The 20,936-nt window shown below is 36.8% G+C and overlaps 1 protein-coding gene across 6 annotated transcripts in view; it reads left to right on the top strand.

Moving 5' to 3' along the window:
* The first annotated feature begins 1,267 nt into the window (after positions 1-1,267).
* Positions 1,268-20,936, top strand: part of LOC145247503 (uncharacterized) — a 1,258,807-nt gene continuing 1,239,138 nt past the window's right edge. For all 6 annotated transcript variants that reach the window (XM_080109320.1, XM_080109319.1, XM_080109316.1 and 3 more), the window contains exon 1: positions 1,268-9,069. In XM_080109320.1, the coding sequence (XP_079965446.1) occupies positions 1,624-9,069 (7,446 nt within the window). In that variant the 5' untranslated portion in view covers positions 1,268-1,623. The remainder of the gene's footprint in view (positions 9,070-20,936) is intronic.

Raw genomic sequence — 20,936 nt, 5'->3', positions numbered from 1 at the left:
CGCGAGTCATTCATTCATTCACACGTATAAATAAAAAAGGGAAAGGTCTCACAGTCGTTGCTAATAATAATAATAATAATAATAATAATAATAATAATATATATATATATATATATATATATATATATATATATATATATATATATATATATATGCTGTAAGAGAAAAAAATAACGAGGAAAAAAATTATCCTTCGCCAGTGTTCAGACAAATATTCATTTAAAGATAACATCTGAATCTGTGAAGTAAAAAATAAAACAAAACAAAACAAAAAAAAAAACAATAGGAAAAAACGTATCGATCTGGAAAGTTAATAAAAACAAGGCATTTATGTAAATAGATTGAAGGTGGTGCTTTTTTGTCTGACTTGCTATTTGTTTTTTTGAGTCCACTTACATAATTGAAATAGATTCTGGCAGCAGTTTTTGTACTCGCTAATTTTGTGTGACGGGACGGATATATATATATATATATATATATATATATATATATATATATATATATATATATATATATAAAGAAATATTATGTATGTTAATACATTATATAAAGTTATATGGACCTAAAACTAAGGAAATGCGAAAGGGGAAATATTCTGTGCTACCAAAAAACATAATTACAATTATTTATAATTAGTATTGTTTTGTTTTTTGTTTTTATCGCCTGAATTGGATTTCCGTTGATATATTCTGATTAATGTTTAATTTATGGTTTTTGTTTCTAGGGTGATATCTTCAGTGAATCGTCGTGACGCAGCGATATTAAAAAGGTAACAAGGAACGATGTTTGTGCGCATCTCAGATACACAAACACACACACACACGGACAAAACACAGACACGCGTATGCGGCTGCCCTCAACCAGTAATCGTTGAGGGGGGAAGAGGTTAAGCGTGGCTATCGTAAACCAACCCGTGACCCCCCGTCGCTACTTTATTATACCAACTACGTTATCTAAAGCAGAAGCGGGCTGCTCTCACATCTGTAGGACTGCTGAAAGAACCTGTGCTGGAACGGGGAAATATATTTATAAGGTTTCGTTTACTTTCTTCTCGGAACGGAACACTAAAATTTTGGTAACAACACCGAATATGAAACGGATTAGTATTTTTTTTTTTTTTTTTTAATGTGAACACTAATACTGCGATTTATTTAGTTTAGTTTAATTCTATTTGGGGTAATTATCTTAACGATTTACCTGTGATTTAGGTTTATGCAAAAAAAAAAAATAAATAAAAAAAAAAAAAAAATAAAAAAAAAAATAATAATAATAAAATAAAAACGACTCGATTACCCCAAATAGAACTCCACAAAACAAAACACATAACCACACACACATAAATTTAATCACAAAATATATTTTGCTTTTTTTTTTTTTTTTTTGCTATAGAAACTAATTTAAACATGTTTTATACCCAAACCATTCAATTTTATACAATTTTGATGCTACTAAAATTAAAATAAAAAAATTAACCTTCATACAAAATCCCTGAGACTATGGACTCCAAAGACACGAGCATTATTTTATATGGCAGGTTGAAATCTTTAAGAAAGAAAAATTCTATAACGTTTGGAATGGGGACATTACTACATACAAGTCGCTAATAGCTACGCAAGCGACAAAATGGACTATCCTACCACAGCTACGACGGTCGGTATCAAGGATTTGTCCTTGATATCATCCGCAGCTAAAAATGTTGTACAGTCCAAAGAGAAACTATTGAACATGAGTTCTAATACTAAACGTTCCAGCCAGCTTCCTCGAAGCAAGCCTACTGCAGCCGATCCAGGTAGCAAGACATTAAAGTCTGTTACGAAACAGACCACGCTGCGGGAGAACAGTGAAGCCAGCAGACTCCCAAGTAAAAGCATCAGCAGAAGAAACACTTCGAGCGATGAAGTAAAAGATAGCGTTAACAAAACAAACGAGAAAAACATTACAAACTCAAAAACTGTCGGTGGAGTCAAACCAATCGGCAGTTCAAAAATCCATCGGAATACTGCACTGGTTAAAACCAGAACTCCTTCCAAAATTGCCAGCCCTAAGCACCCTTCCTCCAGTTCATGTACGTCCAATGTTGACAGTCCGGCCCTTGATGAGTTGAAAGTTGTGACTGAGCTGAATGATAAGTTCCGCCCCCGTTCTGATTCAGAGTCCAGCCATGCCAGCCATTCGTCATTATGTTCCCAGTTGTCTACGTCGTCTGTCAAGTCATCGATTTGCCTTCCGAGTGCTGATAGAAGTGGGCTGGCCAAGACGAAGAAGACCCTGACGAGCTCATGCTCTAGACTGGCGGTGTCCAGAGCGGAGACCAAGATGAAGAAACAACCGGCCACGCTTAGTCGCACAACGTCTTCCACAACGGTTACAAGGACAAATAATTCTGCCCTGTCATCGGTAGGGAAGATGTCATCGGATAACCAGACTTCACGCTTACAGTCTCGGCTTGGTGCTGAAAACTTACAGAGAGCTGTAAGCACAGGTTCCTTAAAGAATATGAATACTAAACTTAGTATTCCAACTGGTCGGTCAAATCTAACTGCAACTACTAATAGAATAAATAGCCAGGCTCTAAAAACTAAAACAGCAACAAATTCAAGTACAAATATTTCAGCAAACAACCGTGCCCTTCATAAAACTGGCACTAAAGTTCCTGTTCGAGAAACCTCTCGGACCGTTAGCACTGAAAATTTGTCTGCAAAAAACACAAATTCTTTAGGAAAAAGTTGCGAAAATCTTAGTAGAAAACCCCGTAGTTTGTTACAAGCGAGTTGTGAAAATCTCTCCTCGAAAGCCCATAGTAACCGTTCATCTGCCTTGTCGAATCACGTGGCTGACCAGAGGTCAAGTTTGTTGCAAAGTAAAAAACCGAGTCTGTCTCGTAGCACAAGCAGCAGCAGCAGCAGTAGCCTTGTCCAACAACGGGAAAAGTCGAGCAGTTGCGTGTCCCTAGTCAAAGATCAGAAACATACGAAATTAAACGGCAGCACCTCGTCACTTCCAACGGTCGGAAGGTCCGACAACAAGATTACGGGAAATACAAATACTCGCACGGGTTCAGGACCAGAGCGTAAGGCGACAGGAATTGGAAGAATCCAAGGAAGTAGACCTAATCCAGCGGATAAAGCTCCAGTGAGGAAATCCGTGAGTGTAACCAATAAAAAGGTCACGACAGTATCTAATGCGACAGACACGGTCGGAAAGAAGACCACTTTACCAAGAGCTCCTCGAAATATCAGCGACCAGAAAGGTATGCCGACAGCAACGTCCACAACTAAAACCTCATTCGGAATAAAAACATCAAAACCATTGGAAAATAAAAAAGACTGCAAAATACTGGAAAAGGGGTCCTCTTTAAAAGCGTCTCATGCAAACGATAGCAATAAGACAACATTGAATGAGTCTAAAGAGAAATTAACAGATAATGACAGGCATGAACCCGACATTCCCTGCTACAAAACCAACGAGCTTTCTATCGAAAATGAAGAAAAACTAAATGAAAACAACAGTCTGATCCGAGGGAAAGTTTCGAAAAACTTTGCGTACGATGATTACATGTTTATAACTGATTCCCTCTCCTATGACAATCTGTCTGAGCCGGACGTATACAATGGCGACTCGGACAGAGAAAATAAAAAAAGGAATCATATCCGCTCCCCAGATAAGGGCCTGCTTAAAAACAACCTGTCCACATCCTCACTGGACATCAGCCTTCACGAGGACTATGTTGACGATGAGGGAGTTGTGGTCAACTTTGTAACTAACAGTGACGATGCTCCCCATCAACAGGAGCAGGAAGATTTTCCACTGGGTCAACACAGTAAACAGCCCTTTCCAGCCTCGTATTCTACTTCCTATGAGAAAGGTGTTCATGAGAGGGATGGAGTTGATTTAATATCAGAATTATCCAACCGTGATGATGTAATTAAGGCTGATAATAGTTTTGATTCTTCGTTGGACGTAAGTTATAAAAGTAAAACTTTCACTTCAGCTTATCTTTATCAACATCATCATCATCATCATCATCATCAACAGCAGCAGCATCCAAACAAACAGCATCCTCTTTCCCCCCATCATTACTATCAGCATGGTGATTCCAAAGAGTCGTGGTCTGGCCCTGAAGATGAGGATGAAGAAGACGAAGAAGAGAGTGATGGGAAGCAGGAAGTATTACCAGGAGAAGGGAAGGGTAATATTTGTGGTGGTCCAGAGACAGACACTAACAGTGCTAATGACAGACGGTGTGTTCTGCCTGGTAAGATTAAACGGGGTGAAGAGATGGGTGTAGAGGACGAAGAAGAAGAAAATGAAGAAGAAAAAAAAGAAGAGCAGGGCAGGAGAGGAAGAGGGGTCCAAGATAAAGAGGAGGTACCAGGGGTAGGTTTTAAAAAGTCAGCTGACATTTCTAAAACAGCAGGGCCTGGGATGCCGATGCCTGAGTTTAGACCGCCCCATATCAGTCAACATCAACATCCACAGAACATTACTTCCAGGAATGACTATACAACTACTAGTGGCTGTAACCTAGTTGTTGGAGAGGGTAGCACCGGCGAGACGGCGGTGGCGGTGGCGGTGGTGACAGAATCCACAATTGAGACAACGGTTGGCACCCCGACAGTAGCGGGTGGGAAAGCTGGTGGAACCAAACAACCGTTAGGCAGAGGAGGTGGAGGCGGAGGAGGTTACAAGAAAGAAAAACAGAACTACCCTGTCCAAAAGACTACGGCGGCGACGGCGACAGCAGCAACAACAACTACTTTGACACCAGTAAGAGGAGGGGACAAGACTGGTTTACTTACACAACTCGTGGCGGGAAGGAAAGAGGCGGTCTCACTAGACTTAGAGTTGCAGTCGAGGCTGGATGCAGTGCCGATAGCCTCCTCACATGTCAAAAGGACTAATGTTTGTGATATCGACCCACAAAGAATGGCAGACTCGTTAAGGGTCCAGTCGAAACAATCAAAGTTTGGTAACTACCAAACTTCTTCGATCAGTCCTACTACAGAAAATTCCTGCAATTCAACAGCGGCTGATGACGACAATGATGAGGAGGCTGATAGTTTGTCGAAAGATGAGGAGTTACTAATGGAGGGGACAGCTAGTTCTGAGCTAGTCAACCGAATAAGGGACCCGTTTCTCGCCTCTGGAATGGCTATACTTGGCAATCAAATGCTTAGTCCATGCAGTAATGACAGTAGCAGCTTCAAGGACATAAGTGATGATGTTGTCACACCGCTTAGTGATGTCCAAGAAATTTTTGACCACGATGACCAACCTTCGGACGATGAAGATGCCATTAGTAACTTCGGTCAAAATGAAGAGGATGAGGAGGAAAGTGACAGAAATCTTGATACGGCTGGCACCGAAGAAGACAGTGATTCTGGCAGTGTGTTAATTGAAATAGAAGACAATCCTTTACCAGCATCCGTCGGAAACGATGAAGGTGAAATCATTGTGGAGGAGCCGGACTATACTTCCGAAGAGAGGAATTACAGTGACAGTAACAGTAGTTTTGTCAGCGACATGATCATGGGAGAACGTCCGATTGTGGATGCCGGTGAAGATCTTGCGGAGGTTTCGCTGGATGGAAATGAAACGCAGAACTTATGGTTGGCGATTGAAGCCGAGAGTCAGTATGATAATATGAGTACATGCATGACACTGGAAAATATAGCCGAATCCAGCATCGGAGAAGATGAAGAATTATTTGATCAGTCTCCGAATGTTGAAACGGATAATGCTATCGGAATTTCAGAGAAATTTCCGAATAAGAAATTGGACTTCTTTAAAGAGATTCCCTCGCAGGAATTTGAGATGGATTCTTCAGATTTAACTGATGAAAGAGGAGTATCGTTGGACGATGGCACCGATATGATAACAGGAAAGAATTCTTTGGAAATGATGCAGAACAATTCTAACACACAGGGATTACCAAATTTTAATGGGGATTTTACCAATAAAAAATCTTTGCAGCATTCTTCTGTTCGTGAAATTTCCAAACTTTCTGGTTCCCAAGATGAGAATATTCCTTCACAAATTGCTGATATGAGTGTCGATAATTTTAAGAGCCAAGTTCAAAAAAAAATCTTTGAAAAAATAGACTCGCAGGAAGGCTACCTAACAGACATCGATGTCAATTCGAACAAGGACATCCTTAGCGGAAAAGGCCAGCTTTCTGATTCTTTAAGTCAGAGGTTGGACAAATGTGAAAACATTTCCTGCTACGACATCTCTCAGGAAATTATTCCGGATGATAGTCCTTTTGCTGTTCTAAAAAACGATGCTACCAAGAAGTCCAAAGATAGTAGTCCACAGGATTTTACCCTTCGACAACTCCAAGGAACTCTCAATCTTAGGAAACAGCGTATTCTTGAACTTTGTGGGCAGATGGAAGCAACTCCAAACAAAAACCAAAAACCGCCTCCTTCTCCAACCCGGTCCACAGAAAAGACAGGAAGGCCTACAAGATTCAGGAGTACCGATACACTCAACATGAGTCCTCAAAGTTCTAGCTTAAGCCCAAGTCCTACACGACATGAAAGATCTGCTAGCATCAGCATCCCAAATTCTGAGATGATGCAGAGTAGTTGTTCTAGTTCTGATGGCCAGAGTTCTCCAATGAAGGAGAGTTGGATTAAACACGAGGGGAAATGGAAAAGAGGTTACGTCCTTGATGATGGAAAATGCATTCCTGCAGAGGATTATACGGAGTCACCAAATAGCGAGATTATCCACAATTCATTGGAAGAATATGAGAACCAGGGCACTTCTGATGTTGAGGAGGCCTCACAATTATCTGAAATATCTGCCGCTGATACTGTTGTTGATAGGGTTGATGAACTCGATCACTATTTTACATACGATGAGTCTCCAGTACCTATCACTCAAAGATTTCAGAAGGGAACAGAAACTTTACTTAATACAAATGAACTAGTGAGCAAAAGTTGCGCTGCCGAAAATATGGCTGAGGAACCGGTGAAAGAAGTTACACAAGCACAAGAAACTTCGGAATATGAACCAGTGAAAGAAGTTGCCCAAGTACAAGGAAGTCTTAAATGTGAAAAAGCAGAAGTTGCCAGACTGCAAGAATTTCCGGACCATGAACCAGTGAAAAAAGTTGCTCAGGCACAAGAAACTCTGAGAGATGAACCAGCGAAAAAAGTTGCCCAGATTCAAGAAATTCCGAACAAAGATGTAACTCTGGCACCGGAAAGTCTGCCAAGTGATAAAATTAACAGCAAAAAATATGATTCTGTCGATGGGAACTTACATAATTGGACTGTTGGAACTGATTCTACTGTTAAAAAGTACACGGATGTACCCGACAGTTCAAGAGTTGCACAAGAACCCTCAAGTGTTGACCACGGCATATCCATAGTGCCTTTAGAGTTACCGTTGACTCCATCAAAAGGCACGGGTCTATCTGAACAGAAATCATTCTCCCCTGAAATTGTGGATGATATACCCTTTGTTGATGTGGATTACTCTGAGAATGTGTGTCCATCAAGCCCTGACTCACAGGAACCGTATTCTCCAGAAATCAAGGATGTAAAATCAGTAAGTGGAGAAGAAAAGACAGTGTTAAAAAAATCCATGGAAGTACCATGTCAAGAAAATTCTTCCAATCTAAAACCATTTTCTGGATCTGTGACTGCTGCCACAAGACCCACAGATTTAGACATTCGATCGTCAATCGAACTTTCAGTTGAACCCTTGAGTAGTCCAAACAGCGTGACTCAAGTTGATTTGGACGGTTTACCCCCAGTTGATCTTGATCAAGTCCTCATTAATGACTCAGCTGATGTGTCTTCTGTTGACTTGGAGGATGAGCCATCAGTTGAGCCAGTTTCAAGTCCAGCTCATCTTAACAAAGTTCCGACCAAAGACGAGCAACTAATTGGACAGACTGAAGAATTAAACAAACTGTTGCATTCTGAAGACATAAAAACTGAAAAGTCAGGAAAGATTCCCGAAGAATTAGACAAGGACCAAACCCCCAAAACAGATGAGCCACCCGAAAAAATGGAGAGCCTTAAACCGAAGGACCCGGAAACGATATCCGATAAATGCCTACCAAAATCGGATACATCTTCCCAGGAACTTTGTGGAGAAAATCCAAAGGAATCATTTACAGGAAATGAAGAAAAGAACCATAGATTTCCGGAAGATACGGAAATTCTACATCACGAACTGGATAATGAACAACCCGAGGAATGTGACACTCCTCCTGCAGGTTACATTATTAATTCATTTGATGGTTCCGGATCAAGAACACCTGTTAACAAGCAAAGTTTAACTCCCGTTGGCTCGGTTAATCTTCTTTTAAACAAATCTGATTTTGGAAGATCAAGTCTCGTGAGAAAAGATTCTAAGAGCCAAAAGCTGATGCGACCTCAAAATTTCGAAAGTGAAATTCAGACAAATGGCAAGCAGGATCGTCGTGAAGCCTTAAAAACTCGAGAAGAAGCGGACGAAATCAAGAGAGAGCAGCTATCTGCATTGCAAGCAGAGTCAGAGTTGTCCAAGTCAGACCAAGATCTCACTCATGTCGGTTCCTTATGTGATGAGATTTTCAGCATCATCGGATCTCCGACATTACTCTACGAGTCCTGGAAAACTATTTCCAGTGAGAGCTCGTACGAAGATGCGAGCGATATGAGTTCAAGTCAAATCGAAAGTGATGATGGCCGGTATTCTTCAAGATTTTCTGGCAGTTCCAGCATCTACCGGAATCAGGGTGGAAGCAGGTCGATATACGCGAACATCATCCGATCCTCAATCCACGAGAATTCCGACTCTGAGAGCTCGGACTACCAGGATTCATGTATGTCAAAATCCGCCCAGGATTACGAGAATTTGAAGCGAACGAAAGAGAAAGCCAATAACAAATTGAAAGGGCGAGGATACTGGTCGGATGAAAATTCTCCCGATAGTCTTCTCGCGTCTATGGATTTATATTCCGATGCCAGTGAGTTTGCTCACGCGTGTTGGTCGGATAGGAGTACCTTTAGTGATGCTGTTTACCTTTCCTCACCGTACAAGTACCGGAACGACTCTTCTGCTTTTATGGTAAGTCATTTTAATTTTTTTTTGTTTACTAATATTGTTTTCATTTTCAGTTTTTTTTTTTTTTTTTTTTTTTTACAGAGTAAAATGATAAAAGTGTTGCCCCTAAATAAAACACCACCACATTTTATTTTAAAACTTTTATTGAAAAATGAAATCAGGTGACTTGATTATCTATTCAATGTAGCCGCCTTCAGCCTCAATCTCCGCCCTGATACGGGTCCAGAACTGGAAGCATGCAGCAGGAGCTCAGCGAATACTCAGTGAATGGCAGCAATCAGGCTAGCTTTGGTGTTGTGGGAGGTCATGTTGGTGATGTTTTCAACGTATTACTAAATGAAGTAGTCCAGCAGGTTCCGGTTGGGGGAGGATGGAGGTCAGCGAGAGAAGAGTACATTTTTTTTTTGATCATTTTATACTCATCTTCCTAGGCATTACCTTCTATCTTTCCCAGAACTGCCCGCCTGTGGGACACAAATGATAATAAAAGCATTGAAACTGTGGAATTTCGGGATTAAATGAATGTTTCACTCCCCATATTTATATTGTCATCGAAATCGCTGAAATCACCCATTTTTCAATCAAATTGATTGATTGCTATCCCTATTTGCGGGAACCATCGTGGTACACAGTGAGAAAGTTTCACTTCACTTTCTTCCTCCATTGACTTAGTCCATAATACATTGCACTGTAGAGAACCTACTGTTGATTTTATAAAATTATTTTCATATATAATGACTAGAATCAAAGTTTAAAATGCAAAATTCAAGTACCATGTTTCAAATGTGCTTCAAACAGAAACATTCATTTCGAACACGCCCCCGTCATATCAAAGAACCTACTGTATATTTTATATGCCTGGCCTTTCTACTTGTGTGGTGATAATAGCTTGAATTAAAGTTTAAAATGAAAAAAAATAAAATATAATAGTTCAATTGTGCTTTAAACAGAAACATTCATTTCGCACATGCCCCTGTCATATAAAAGAATCTACTGTTGATTTTATATGCCGGAAACGTTTGTTTGTTCGATGATAAAATTTCTCAAATGCACTTGTGACGTTAGACCATGTAAAGTGGTAACTTTGGTCAAAATCGAACTGTTTCACCTCTTTATGATTTATTTTTTTATTATTATCGATTTTCGATAATTATCAGAAGCATTCCGGTACAAAACCTATCTAAGAATACTCCCAGACACATGAGATACATTTGTGTGAGATTTCAAAAAATCGGCCCAGCCGTTTTGAAGTCCATAGGGAACGAAATGATAGACATACAGACACACAAAGTTCATTTTATATAACAGAAGAGAAGATATATATCTACTATTATATAAAAAGAATTTTATCTGTGTTCGTTACCTATGGACTCCGAAATGGCTTGGCCGATTTTTCAAAAATTTCACATGAAGGTACTTGATTTGTCTGGAAGTGTATTTACCAGTGTTGGGATGATTAATCTGATTCAGAATCGGGAATCGAAAAAGTCAGAAGATTTGGGGGTATCGGAATCGGTATCGGTATCAGAATCGGAAAAATTGATGCCTATTTTTCGATGCCAAAATGATTCTTTTAATTGTCTTTTTTTTATTTGATTTTGTTTAAAGTAAAATCTTCCATTGCTGGTAATAATAATAAAATAATAAATATTTATTGATTTTAAAATACCAGTGAAGCTAAAATCGATAGATCATCCTTCACAAGTGTATTTTGACGTTTACAAAAATATCTGCATATTTAACATGTGTTTTTACAAAAATCGTGGAAAATAGCAACCTTATAGTTAAGTAATTAGAGATTTATAAAGAATCAGAATCGGGAATTGTATCAGAATCGGGAATTTAACTCGGATCGGTAATTGTATCGGAATTGGGGGAAAAATATTGGAATCGTCCCATCACTAGTATTTACATAGGCTTTGTGGTGGATAGCATCTGATAAGTATCGAAAATCGATAATTGGAAAAACCCGATTAAAGAAGAAAAACCGATTTTGACCAAAGTTAACACCTTTATACAACCTAACATCACAAGTGCATTTGAGAAATTTTATCATCGCACAAGCAGAAGGGCACAGCCTATAAAATCAACTGTAGATTCTTTTATAAGACAGAGACGCATTCGAAATGAATGTTTCTTTTTAGAGCACAATTGAACTATGATACTTGACTTTCGTACGTTTAACTTTAATTCAAGTGATTATGTAAAAATAATTTAATAAACTCAACAGGTGGTGTTTTGATAAGACAGGGGCGCGTTCGAAATGAATCTTTCCATTTATAGCACAATTGAACCATGATACTTGAATTTTGTATTTTTAATTTTAAAGCAAGACATTATTTGCAGATAATTTTATAAAATCAACAATAGATTCTCTACAGTGCAATACAGACTGCAATATATTGTGAATTAAGTCACTGTGGGATGTAATGTGAAGCTTCTTTTCGGTACATTGTGTGTGTGTGGGTAGGGGGGGTGTCCCTAACTAGAACAGGCAATCAATCGGGAATCAGGGAATCAATAATAAATGAGCTCACACACACACACACACACACACACACACACACACACACACACACACACACACACACACACACACACATGTTCCTTTTATATAATGTTTAGATTTGATTGATTCGATAAAGTTGATATTTTTCTGGATAGTAAAATAAAAATTTAGTTTTTTGGACAGAAAAAACAATAACACGTAACTAATATAAGTTTATTACCATTTCTATGAAAATAGTGTCCATTGTATTTTAAATATAAAACCGACCCAAATGAGACAAATTAACAAGTATTAATAAATATTCAGAAAGTAATACTATGCTACATAGTTCAGTATAAATTATAACATCACATTGTAAACGACAATCTTTAATTTATTCCTTCAGTCTCGCACTCGCACCTCTTGGCAGACAATGTTTTTTTTTTTGTCCCCCCCCCCCTTGATTCTTTAAAATGTTTCTTTTATTTTCACGTAACGTTTCGCAGAATTTTCCCTTTCGTGAAAAACCACTGCATGTCGGGAATACGAGTTCCTTTCTCCCACTATTACAGCAATGATCATATATTATTATGATGACATTCGAATACGAGGCTACGTCAAAGGAAGGTCACTCTCATATTCTTGTCCAGGGCTGCCAAGTTGGCCTTTTTAAAACCAAATTTCATGACTTTGGCCTTTTTTTGTAACAGTTTGGCCTTCAAAAGTTACAGTTGGCCTTTTACAGAGCGTAACTTACAGACTAACTAAGAAAGCAACAAACAGAATATTATATGAATAAAATATTTTTTTTGCTTTGTTTTGGTTTATTTATTTATTTATTTATTTTCAACAAGTGCCATAGATGCCCGGTTATCTGAAGAAAAAAAATAATTTCTGTATTGTCTTTTGTCGAGGAGCAAAATGTAGTATCTGTTCTGATACTATTCTTTATATTTTCTGTCCTCAATCAGTAGGGGGAAAATCCTTCTAGACTGAGGTAATTTTAATATTTATCCTAATCCAGAGCGTCCATTTGGGGGAGTTGGTTAAATTATTAAAAATCAACCTTGTGTCTAACTTGGCTCTCGTGGGGAAGCTAGTATGGAACTAACTACTGATCTCTTCTTTGCTGTTTGGTTAGGAGCAACATGTAGTATCTGTTCTGATACTACACTTCACATTTTCTGTTCTCGGTCAGTGACGGAGAAATCCTTCCAGACTGTGGTAATTTTAATTTGTATCCAAATCCAGAATGCTTCTTTTCGAGGAGCTGACCCCCTCCCACACACACACACATGCACACATTAAAACCGACCTTGTGTCCCACTCTACCCTCGTAGGGAGGTACGCAAATAGGGACGTATTCGATTAAGTTTTTTTTTTTTTTTCATCTTCTTAAAATTATTCGCCCATGTTTGAACTTTAGATAAGATTAATAAGACATAAATACTGGCAAACGTTTATTTCTTAATTTTAAGTTATATTTTAATTTTTTATAAAATCGATATATATATATATATATATATATATATATATATATATATATATATATATATATATATATATATATATATATATATATATATATCAATTTTAACGCGATATACGTTTTAACGTGACATTTTGACGACTGTTTCGACATAGGAGTTGCATGTTGCAATTATCAAGATTGCCGTCTAAAGAATCGTGAGTGCTTTTGCTTTGCTTGTCCAAATAAAGGCGGCAGATCGATTTTTAAAAAAGATAAGATTCCATAAACAGGGGACATAACTCAGATTATTTATTTCAGATTACTTTCGACTTTTGCTTATTTTTCGTTATCTAATTAAATTACTTTCTTTTATTAAATTTTTTATATATATATATATATATATAAATTCACGAAAACTGAACTGGAAATAATTAAAATTTAAATTAATTTAATTAGAGTACTGTTTCTTCTGATTGCTGTTTAACTAAATTGATACTTATGCACTTATTGTACCGCGCTGAAATAATAACGCTATTATTTAGAAAGCCATTCTTAACATAGAGAGGGAAGAGTGTTTTGTAACTATTCTGTACTTTCACCTAACAATTTAATAAAACATCTCCCTTGTTTGATCTGTCGTCTTTCTTTGTATTTCGTTTAGATAATGAGTTAAAAATAAAATAAAAATGTTAAAAAATGGTAGTAGAAACTCACCCAATAAAAAGCACGGTAATATTTGTTGGGTGGGTTTCTAATATTATTTTGTTTTATTTTTATTTTTAAGTCATTATCGAAACTTTGAATATTTTGGTGTCAATTCGCGGCCATTTTTTTGTTCTCACGTCGTAAACGCTAGACGCGATTTGTTTTTTCGGACCAAATAAAGGTTTTAAAATGAATAAAACTACTAAAATCTTTTCCAAATAGATAGACGATCAAATTATCTTGCCTTTGGTAATATTTATATGTTATTTTGGCGTTTATACACTTGACTATTAGGACGAAATTTTGTAGTCGATAAATGGAGTTTTCAGATTAAAAAAACAACAAAAAAACAATGGTTTCTACTGATTTTTTTTTTTTTGTCAATTCTAATAAATTACAATCGTAGCTTCCAAATTATGCAGTCGAAATTATCTAAATATTACTGAATTATTCACAAAACAACTTTAATCGTGATAGCAAGTGAAAAATTGCGGCCATCTTGTTTAAATCGAAACGGAAAATTACCTCTCTTTTAAACTCTCCTGTGTTTTACGATTGTTTTCATCAAATTCTATTTTTTTTTTTTTAATTTTCTTTAATAAATAATTTTCTACCTTAACAATTTTCGTAATTTATTTGGATATAATCATCTTGAAAATACGAGGAATACGTAGATACCATCGTTTTCATGTGAAATTCAGTTTTACGATTTCCGAAATTTCGTCCTAATAGTGTAGAAGTGCCAGTATTTTTATTGTTCCCCACTTTTTTCGTACCGAAGATTGTAAAACAAGCCCAATTAATAATATTTAAGAAAAAGGTAATATTATACAAACACCGTGACAGCGAATTAACCCTAACCCTAACCCTAACCCTAACCCCTAACCCTAACCCTAACCCTAACCCTAACGCTGTCACGGTGTTTGTATAATAATACCAAGAAAAAAAAAACAAATAAAAAATAAACAATATATATATATATATATATATATATATATATATATATATATATAGATAGATAGATAGATAGATAGATAGATAGATAGATAGATATTGTCTGTTTTTGTTTTGCGATACTTTTTGAATGAATTCAATTATATATACGAAAGTGCATTTTACCTAAACGCAAGTTGGGAATGATTTTCTCTTTAACCAATTTTGTTACCACCAAATGAGGAGCGGCGTGTGTATTATTTTTAAAATATAATTATCCACTGACACGTGTTTCGTCGTCTACGACTCATAGATTCAGCCAATCTGATGAGTCGAAGACGACGAAACACGTGTCAGTGGATAATTATATTTTAAAAAGTATATATATATCCCCCCCCCAAAAAAAATGAGTTTTTAGTTATCGTTCTTTCTTAGGTAGCCACTTTTTCGACTGGATTATTAAGACGGCGATTATATATTTTCAGGGACAGTTTCCGTTTCTGTATTTCGCGTGTACGATGAAACTTGCTGTCACTTAATATTATTTTTTAAAATTATTTTTTATTTATTTATTTATTTTTAGAAAAATCTGTACGCCATGATGAGCCTTTATGGCCCATGAGGAGTGGTTTTAGCTCATTTAATTAAAGTTCGATTCTGAACACTTATAAAACTTATAAAATTCTGAAACCTTATGGATTTTTATTTGTGGACAAGAAATATGATTTAGAACCAACAATCGATTTTTACTCAAAATTTGGGCGAAAAATAAGTGATATTTGAGATGTTCCAACAGTCTTGATACTACAAATGAATAACAATAAAATCAATATTTTCTCTCTTTTGTAGGTAGAGGCATATTTTGGTTCCTTCATCAGTTGTATTTCTTTCCCCTCAAACCAACCAACTAATGTCAATAATAGCAAGTCTATATTAGCAGCATGGCTATTTTGTTTTTCTCCTCTCTCTCTTTCTCTCTCTCTCTCTCTCTCTCTCTCTCTCTCTCTCTCTCTCTCTCTCTCTCAAATGGTAAAATTATTTATGAAAAAAAAAAAAAAAAACAACATTTAGGCGCCAGGAACTCAACATTAACAACCAGTATACGAACATACTTGGCCTTCGGGACAAGATCAAAGTGTAGTATCTGTTCTTCAGATGCTGCACTTCAATTTGTTGTTCTCTGTCAGTGGAGGAGAAATCCTTCACGACTGAGACAATTTTTATTTTTGTTCCTTTTCTCCACGTTAAAAAACGACCCTGGTGTCTAACTCTGTCCCGTGGGGAGGCATTGTAAATAGGAACAACCAGTATACGATCGTTTTTAAGACGAGAAATTTGCAGGCTTTTTGAAGATTATAATACTATTCTATGGTTAAAATTTTATACTATTCTATAAGATACTATTCTATAAGATACTATTCTATGGTTAAAATTTTATGACAATTGATAAAAAAGAACCTATATTTTCAAGCCAATAAAATATGAACAAATTTGCATACATTTGTATATATAGTGCCCTGGCAGGCAGCTTCAGTTATATATATATATAGTATATATATGTACATATATATACATATATGTACATATACATATATACATATATATGTATATATGTACATATATGTACATATATATATATACATATATATATGTATATATATATATACATATATGTACATATATATACATATATGTACATATATATGCATATATATATACATATATGTATACATATATATACATGTACATATATACATATATATACATATATATATATGCATATATATATGTATACATATATATATATATACATGTACATATATACATATATATATACATGTACATGTACATATATATATACATATATATATTTATACATATACATATATATATATATACATATTTATACATATATATACATCTGTATACATATATATACATACATATATATACACACGCACACACACAGACACACACACACACACACACACATATATATATATATATATATATATATATATATATATATATATATATATATATATATATATCGCTTTTTCTGTCTCTTCTCTACTGTTTATCTATCGTCCCTCTCTTTCTCTTTCTCTTTCTCTGTCTGGCTCTCTTTCTAACCTCCTCTCTCTAATTTCTAACCGTAAATTTCAACTTGTGGCATTTTTCAGTATGTGGGAAAAATGTCCCCTTCTGTCTATCTATTTACCGCTCCCCTAACGACTAACAGGAATCATGATGAGTTTACCCCCGGCCTTTTTTTCGACGAGTAGGTGTCCATCTGTTAATTCGTTCTTTCTTTCAGAAACTATCATGTTGATCTATTTATTACACGGAAATACTCGACAGTCGTCATATCAGCCGGGTTCGCCTTGGCACCATTCGGGCAACCTAGGAGCTGACTTGAAACATCAGACCCTTCTCTGTTGGAATGAGGTAATGGGGTGGATCGGTCCTACATGGGCCATTTTCCCAAGCATTTACACTCTTCGACGAGAAAGGATTGTGGTCGATCCCCTGAGGTGACTCTACCGGGGAATGTCAATAGGTTTGTTTGGTATTATTTTACTTTAAGGCCCGTCTTACGTTCGTAGAGAAAAACATTTTTTTTTTTTGTAAATTTCGGTGTGCTTAAAAAGAATATGATAACCGTTTCCGTCGCAAATTTACAGTTTGCATGGTATGAACCCCTGAACCCTGGGACTATTTTCTGCCATTTCACTGCCTTCGTTTACTCTACGCAGTAGTGTTTTCTTACATGATGCGTTTGTGCACATACGAGCATAGTAAAGTGACTTGTCACATCGCGGAGGAATCTTTAGTGGACATTACAAATAACAAGAAAGTTTGAAAAAAAAAATGTGGTGCATTTTTTTTTTTTATGTAGTTTTTAATGCTTTTTAATTGATATAAACGTAAATTGATTTTACGAGCGGTTTACAAAAACAAACTTTTATGTTTTTCGTTTTATTGGGAGGGGGGGTATTCAATCAGTCCTGCTGCCACACGCAAGGTCTGCAAGCGGCTACCTGACTGCACAAGGGGATCAGCATACTCTTCAGCAAATCCAGGTACACTTTGGTGTTGATTTTCAAGCCGACTTTGAAGATGTGAGGTGGCATGATGTGGCTATGGCCTTCACTTGAAACAGCACCAAAAATCATAATCGTGGCCGGAAACTTTGTTTTCATCACCCTGGGCACGTCCCTGTTATTCGTGGCAATCCAGCAAGGCATTTTGAGGGTGCTAGCAATGGTCTTGTCATAACTTGGATCGATAGAGCATATGAATTGTACAGCGGCGCATCTCTGATCTCGCTCACTGAACATTGTGTCACTTTCAGACATGATAGAAGGCTCCTATCGCTCTTGGGATTGGTACACAACTGGCCAACTAGTAGATGGTCTGCACTCTCTCCGCTTTTAGACATGTGAAAATTATTAAAAATTATCAATGGCCACTTAACTGAACCTTCTCCCATCCCCCCTGTGCAGCACCGCCATTTTCGCTTTTATTTCTTAACAGTCGTGTCAAATTTTGTAAGTTAACAGTATATGTTTTTTTTTTTTTCATCCGAGTCTCCGAAGGAAACATTACTTATTTTTACACTTTTTTTTTTTTTCTTATCGTGAACTAGCAAGGATACCCGACATTGCCCGGGATTGAATAATGATCAATGAATGTTTCACACCTCTTTATCTTTTTTGTCATCAAAATCGATTAAATTGCCCATTTTTCGATCAAATCTGTCGATAGCCTGCTCTATATGGGGACCCATTGCAGTGCACCAAAAGGAAGCTTCACATGTCTCTATTCATTGGCTTAATCCACAATACATTGTAGTCTACATTGCACAGCAATCTCCTCCGGCTGTAATGCACTTGTATCGTTCCAACAACTTCTGGAAGGCCCCATGGAAGTCCTCTTGTATGAGGGTGTCATTGACCCTCATCGCAGCCTCTTTCATCTCCTCAATTGACTCATAATGACAGCCAGTAAGATTTTCCTTGAGCTTAAGAAATAACCAAAACTCACAAGGAGCAAGGACTTCCTGCCTTCCTTTACTCTCTTATGCACCTCAAAAACTGATACTCGATTCATGCAAAATGATCCAAAAGTAGTCTGAAGCATTCCATACATTTGCGTAGCATTTTTTCCAAGTTTAAAACAGAATTTCATTGCATATCGTTCTTCTAAAGTGTCCTCCCGTCCAGATTACAATTTTGAAATTTACCAGCTGTGATAATCAGGCTTTAGTAGGATGTATTCCAATTCCTGCTGTAGCTTTTTATTTGAACCTGAAATCATAAAAATTGGTCAGTCATCTTATAAGATGTATAGCAATAACTTACTCAGTTTTCAAGAGTCTTCGATAATTTTAAATGTCTGTACAAAAACTCAGGAAACTTATTGAAGGCACCTCATGTATATCAAAGTTCAATTTTATACGAGTTAAAAATTCAATATAAACGTTTACTTTGGTGCCATCCTCTTCTGAATAATCTTTTTCAACACCAAAGACACCAGAATTCTTGTCTTGAATGAAGGAAAAGAAAAGAAAAATAACTAAAATTAGATCGACAGTGACACCCTCCTTGTTGACCTAAGACCAAAAATGTAATTAATCATCGCACCAAGGAACAATATCAGATTTTAGTTTACTCCAAGAATATTCTAAGAATGTTCTTGGAGTGGTCAGATTAAGTCAGTAAGAACATTTCAGGAATTACTCTTTGGTATTTCTTTGCTTTTTTACTTTTGCTTCACCCGCCACTTATAAGGGCCAATAGTTTCTATCTTTACATCATCAACGTTCTGATCCCCATCTGGCATCAATTGAAATGAATGGCTCTCGTCTTCAGGAGGCCTCATGTTTTGACAAGCTTCTGGGCTTGACCTTTACTCCTGATCTTAAATGGAGCATGTACATCAAATCCGTTGCCAAGGCCGCTGGAAAAATAATGGGATCCTTCTACCAATCCAGTAGATATCTACCTGCTGATGCAATTCTCTATCTATATAAGAGCCAGGTACGTCTAAGGATAGAGTACTGTTGTCACATCTGGGCAGGAGCTGCTAGAAAGGACTTGTCCTGCCTTGATAGATTTCAAAATAGACTTCATAGCCTCGTAGGAGATGTCCTTTTCTCTTCCCTGCAACCTCTATCTCACAGAAGAGATGTTGCAAGTTTGTCTCTGCTTTATCGTTATTTTCATGGCAGGTGCTCGATTGAGCTCCAAACTTTCACAAGAAGCACTCGTCTAGCTGAAAACACTATCAATAATTCCCCCCCCCACTCTTTATCTGTGCCTAAACCTAAACGTAGATTCCATGAACAAAGCTTCTTTCTTAGAACTGCACGCCTGTTGAATTGTCTTCCGTTTTCCTGCTTTCCAGCTGATTACAATATGGTTGTCTTCAAGTCTAATGTAAACAAGTTCTTGATGAGCCATTCCACTTAAGTTAATAAATTTACCAAATTTCCATTACTAACGCTTACTATATTGTCCAATTGACCACTGTACACGCTTAACCCTTATCCTCGAGTGGTCTCTGGACTTGGTAAGTGGTTATGCCTATGTAAAAAAAAAAAAGATAATAATAGAATTTATGAATGAAGGAAAGCCACACTGGTTTCTTAATTTTCTTAAAATCTTTTCCCAAGTGTAACAGAGCGCATGGAAAAATATTAGCAGGAGCTGCAGTAGAGCTAGCTGGTGAAAATATTAGCAGCAGTAGCCAAAAAAGCACATATGCAAATTAGGAAGTGTGAGCGGGTTTGCACAACCAGGAAAAGATAAAAGGACAGCACGTGGTCGGAGAAAAGTCCATGCTGGGGAAGATGGACGTGTAAAGTCGAAGGCGAGAAATGGCTGGCTAATGCCAGCATGAGGTTGAGAAGAGAAGAAAAGTGTACGCTAGGCGAGATGGATGCGTGACATCATGATGATGGCGGTAAGAGACGTTTTAGCTGGTGTCGATACAGCAGGGTTTTGTTAATCTTATTCCATGTAAGTGACTTGTCATTTACGAAGGGAAACACTGTCAGGCCCTTGGTCTGTTTGCCCTCTCCAGTTATAGTCAGTTAACGTACTTCCTAGTTTCCAGTGTGAAGCGGTGACAAGGCAAATATTTCCTTCCCTTTTTGAAATTTTGTTATTTTGATTTCCATAATTTCATCTGTTATTTTGATTACAATAATTTTATTTTTTATACTTTCATAAATATATATTTATTATATAAATTCAAATAAAAAACTTT

The sequence above is a fragment of the Euprymna scolopes genome, chromosome 25 (assembly GCF_053919585.1).
Source record: "Euprymna scolopes isolate OS-2025 chromosome 25, ASM5391958v1, whole genome shotgun sequence".
Classification (NCBI taxonomy): Eukaryota; Metazoa; Mollusca; class Cephalopoda; order Sepiida; family Sepiolidae; genus Euprymna; species Euprymna scolopes.
The sequence above is the reverse complement of the archived record's forward strand: the minus strand, read 5'-3'. Positions and strand labels throughout refer to the sequence as shown.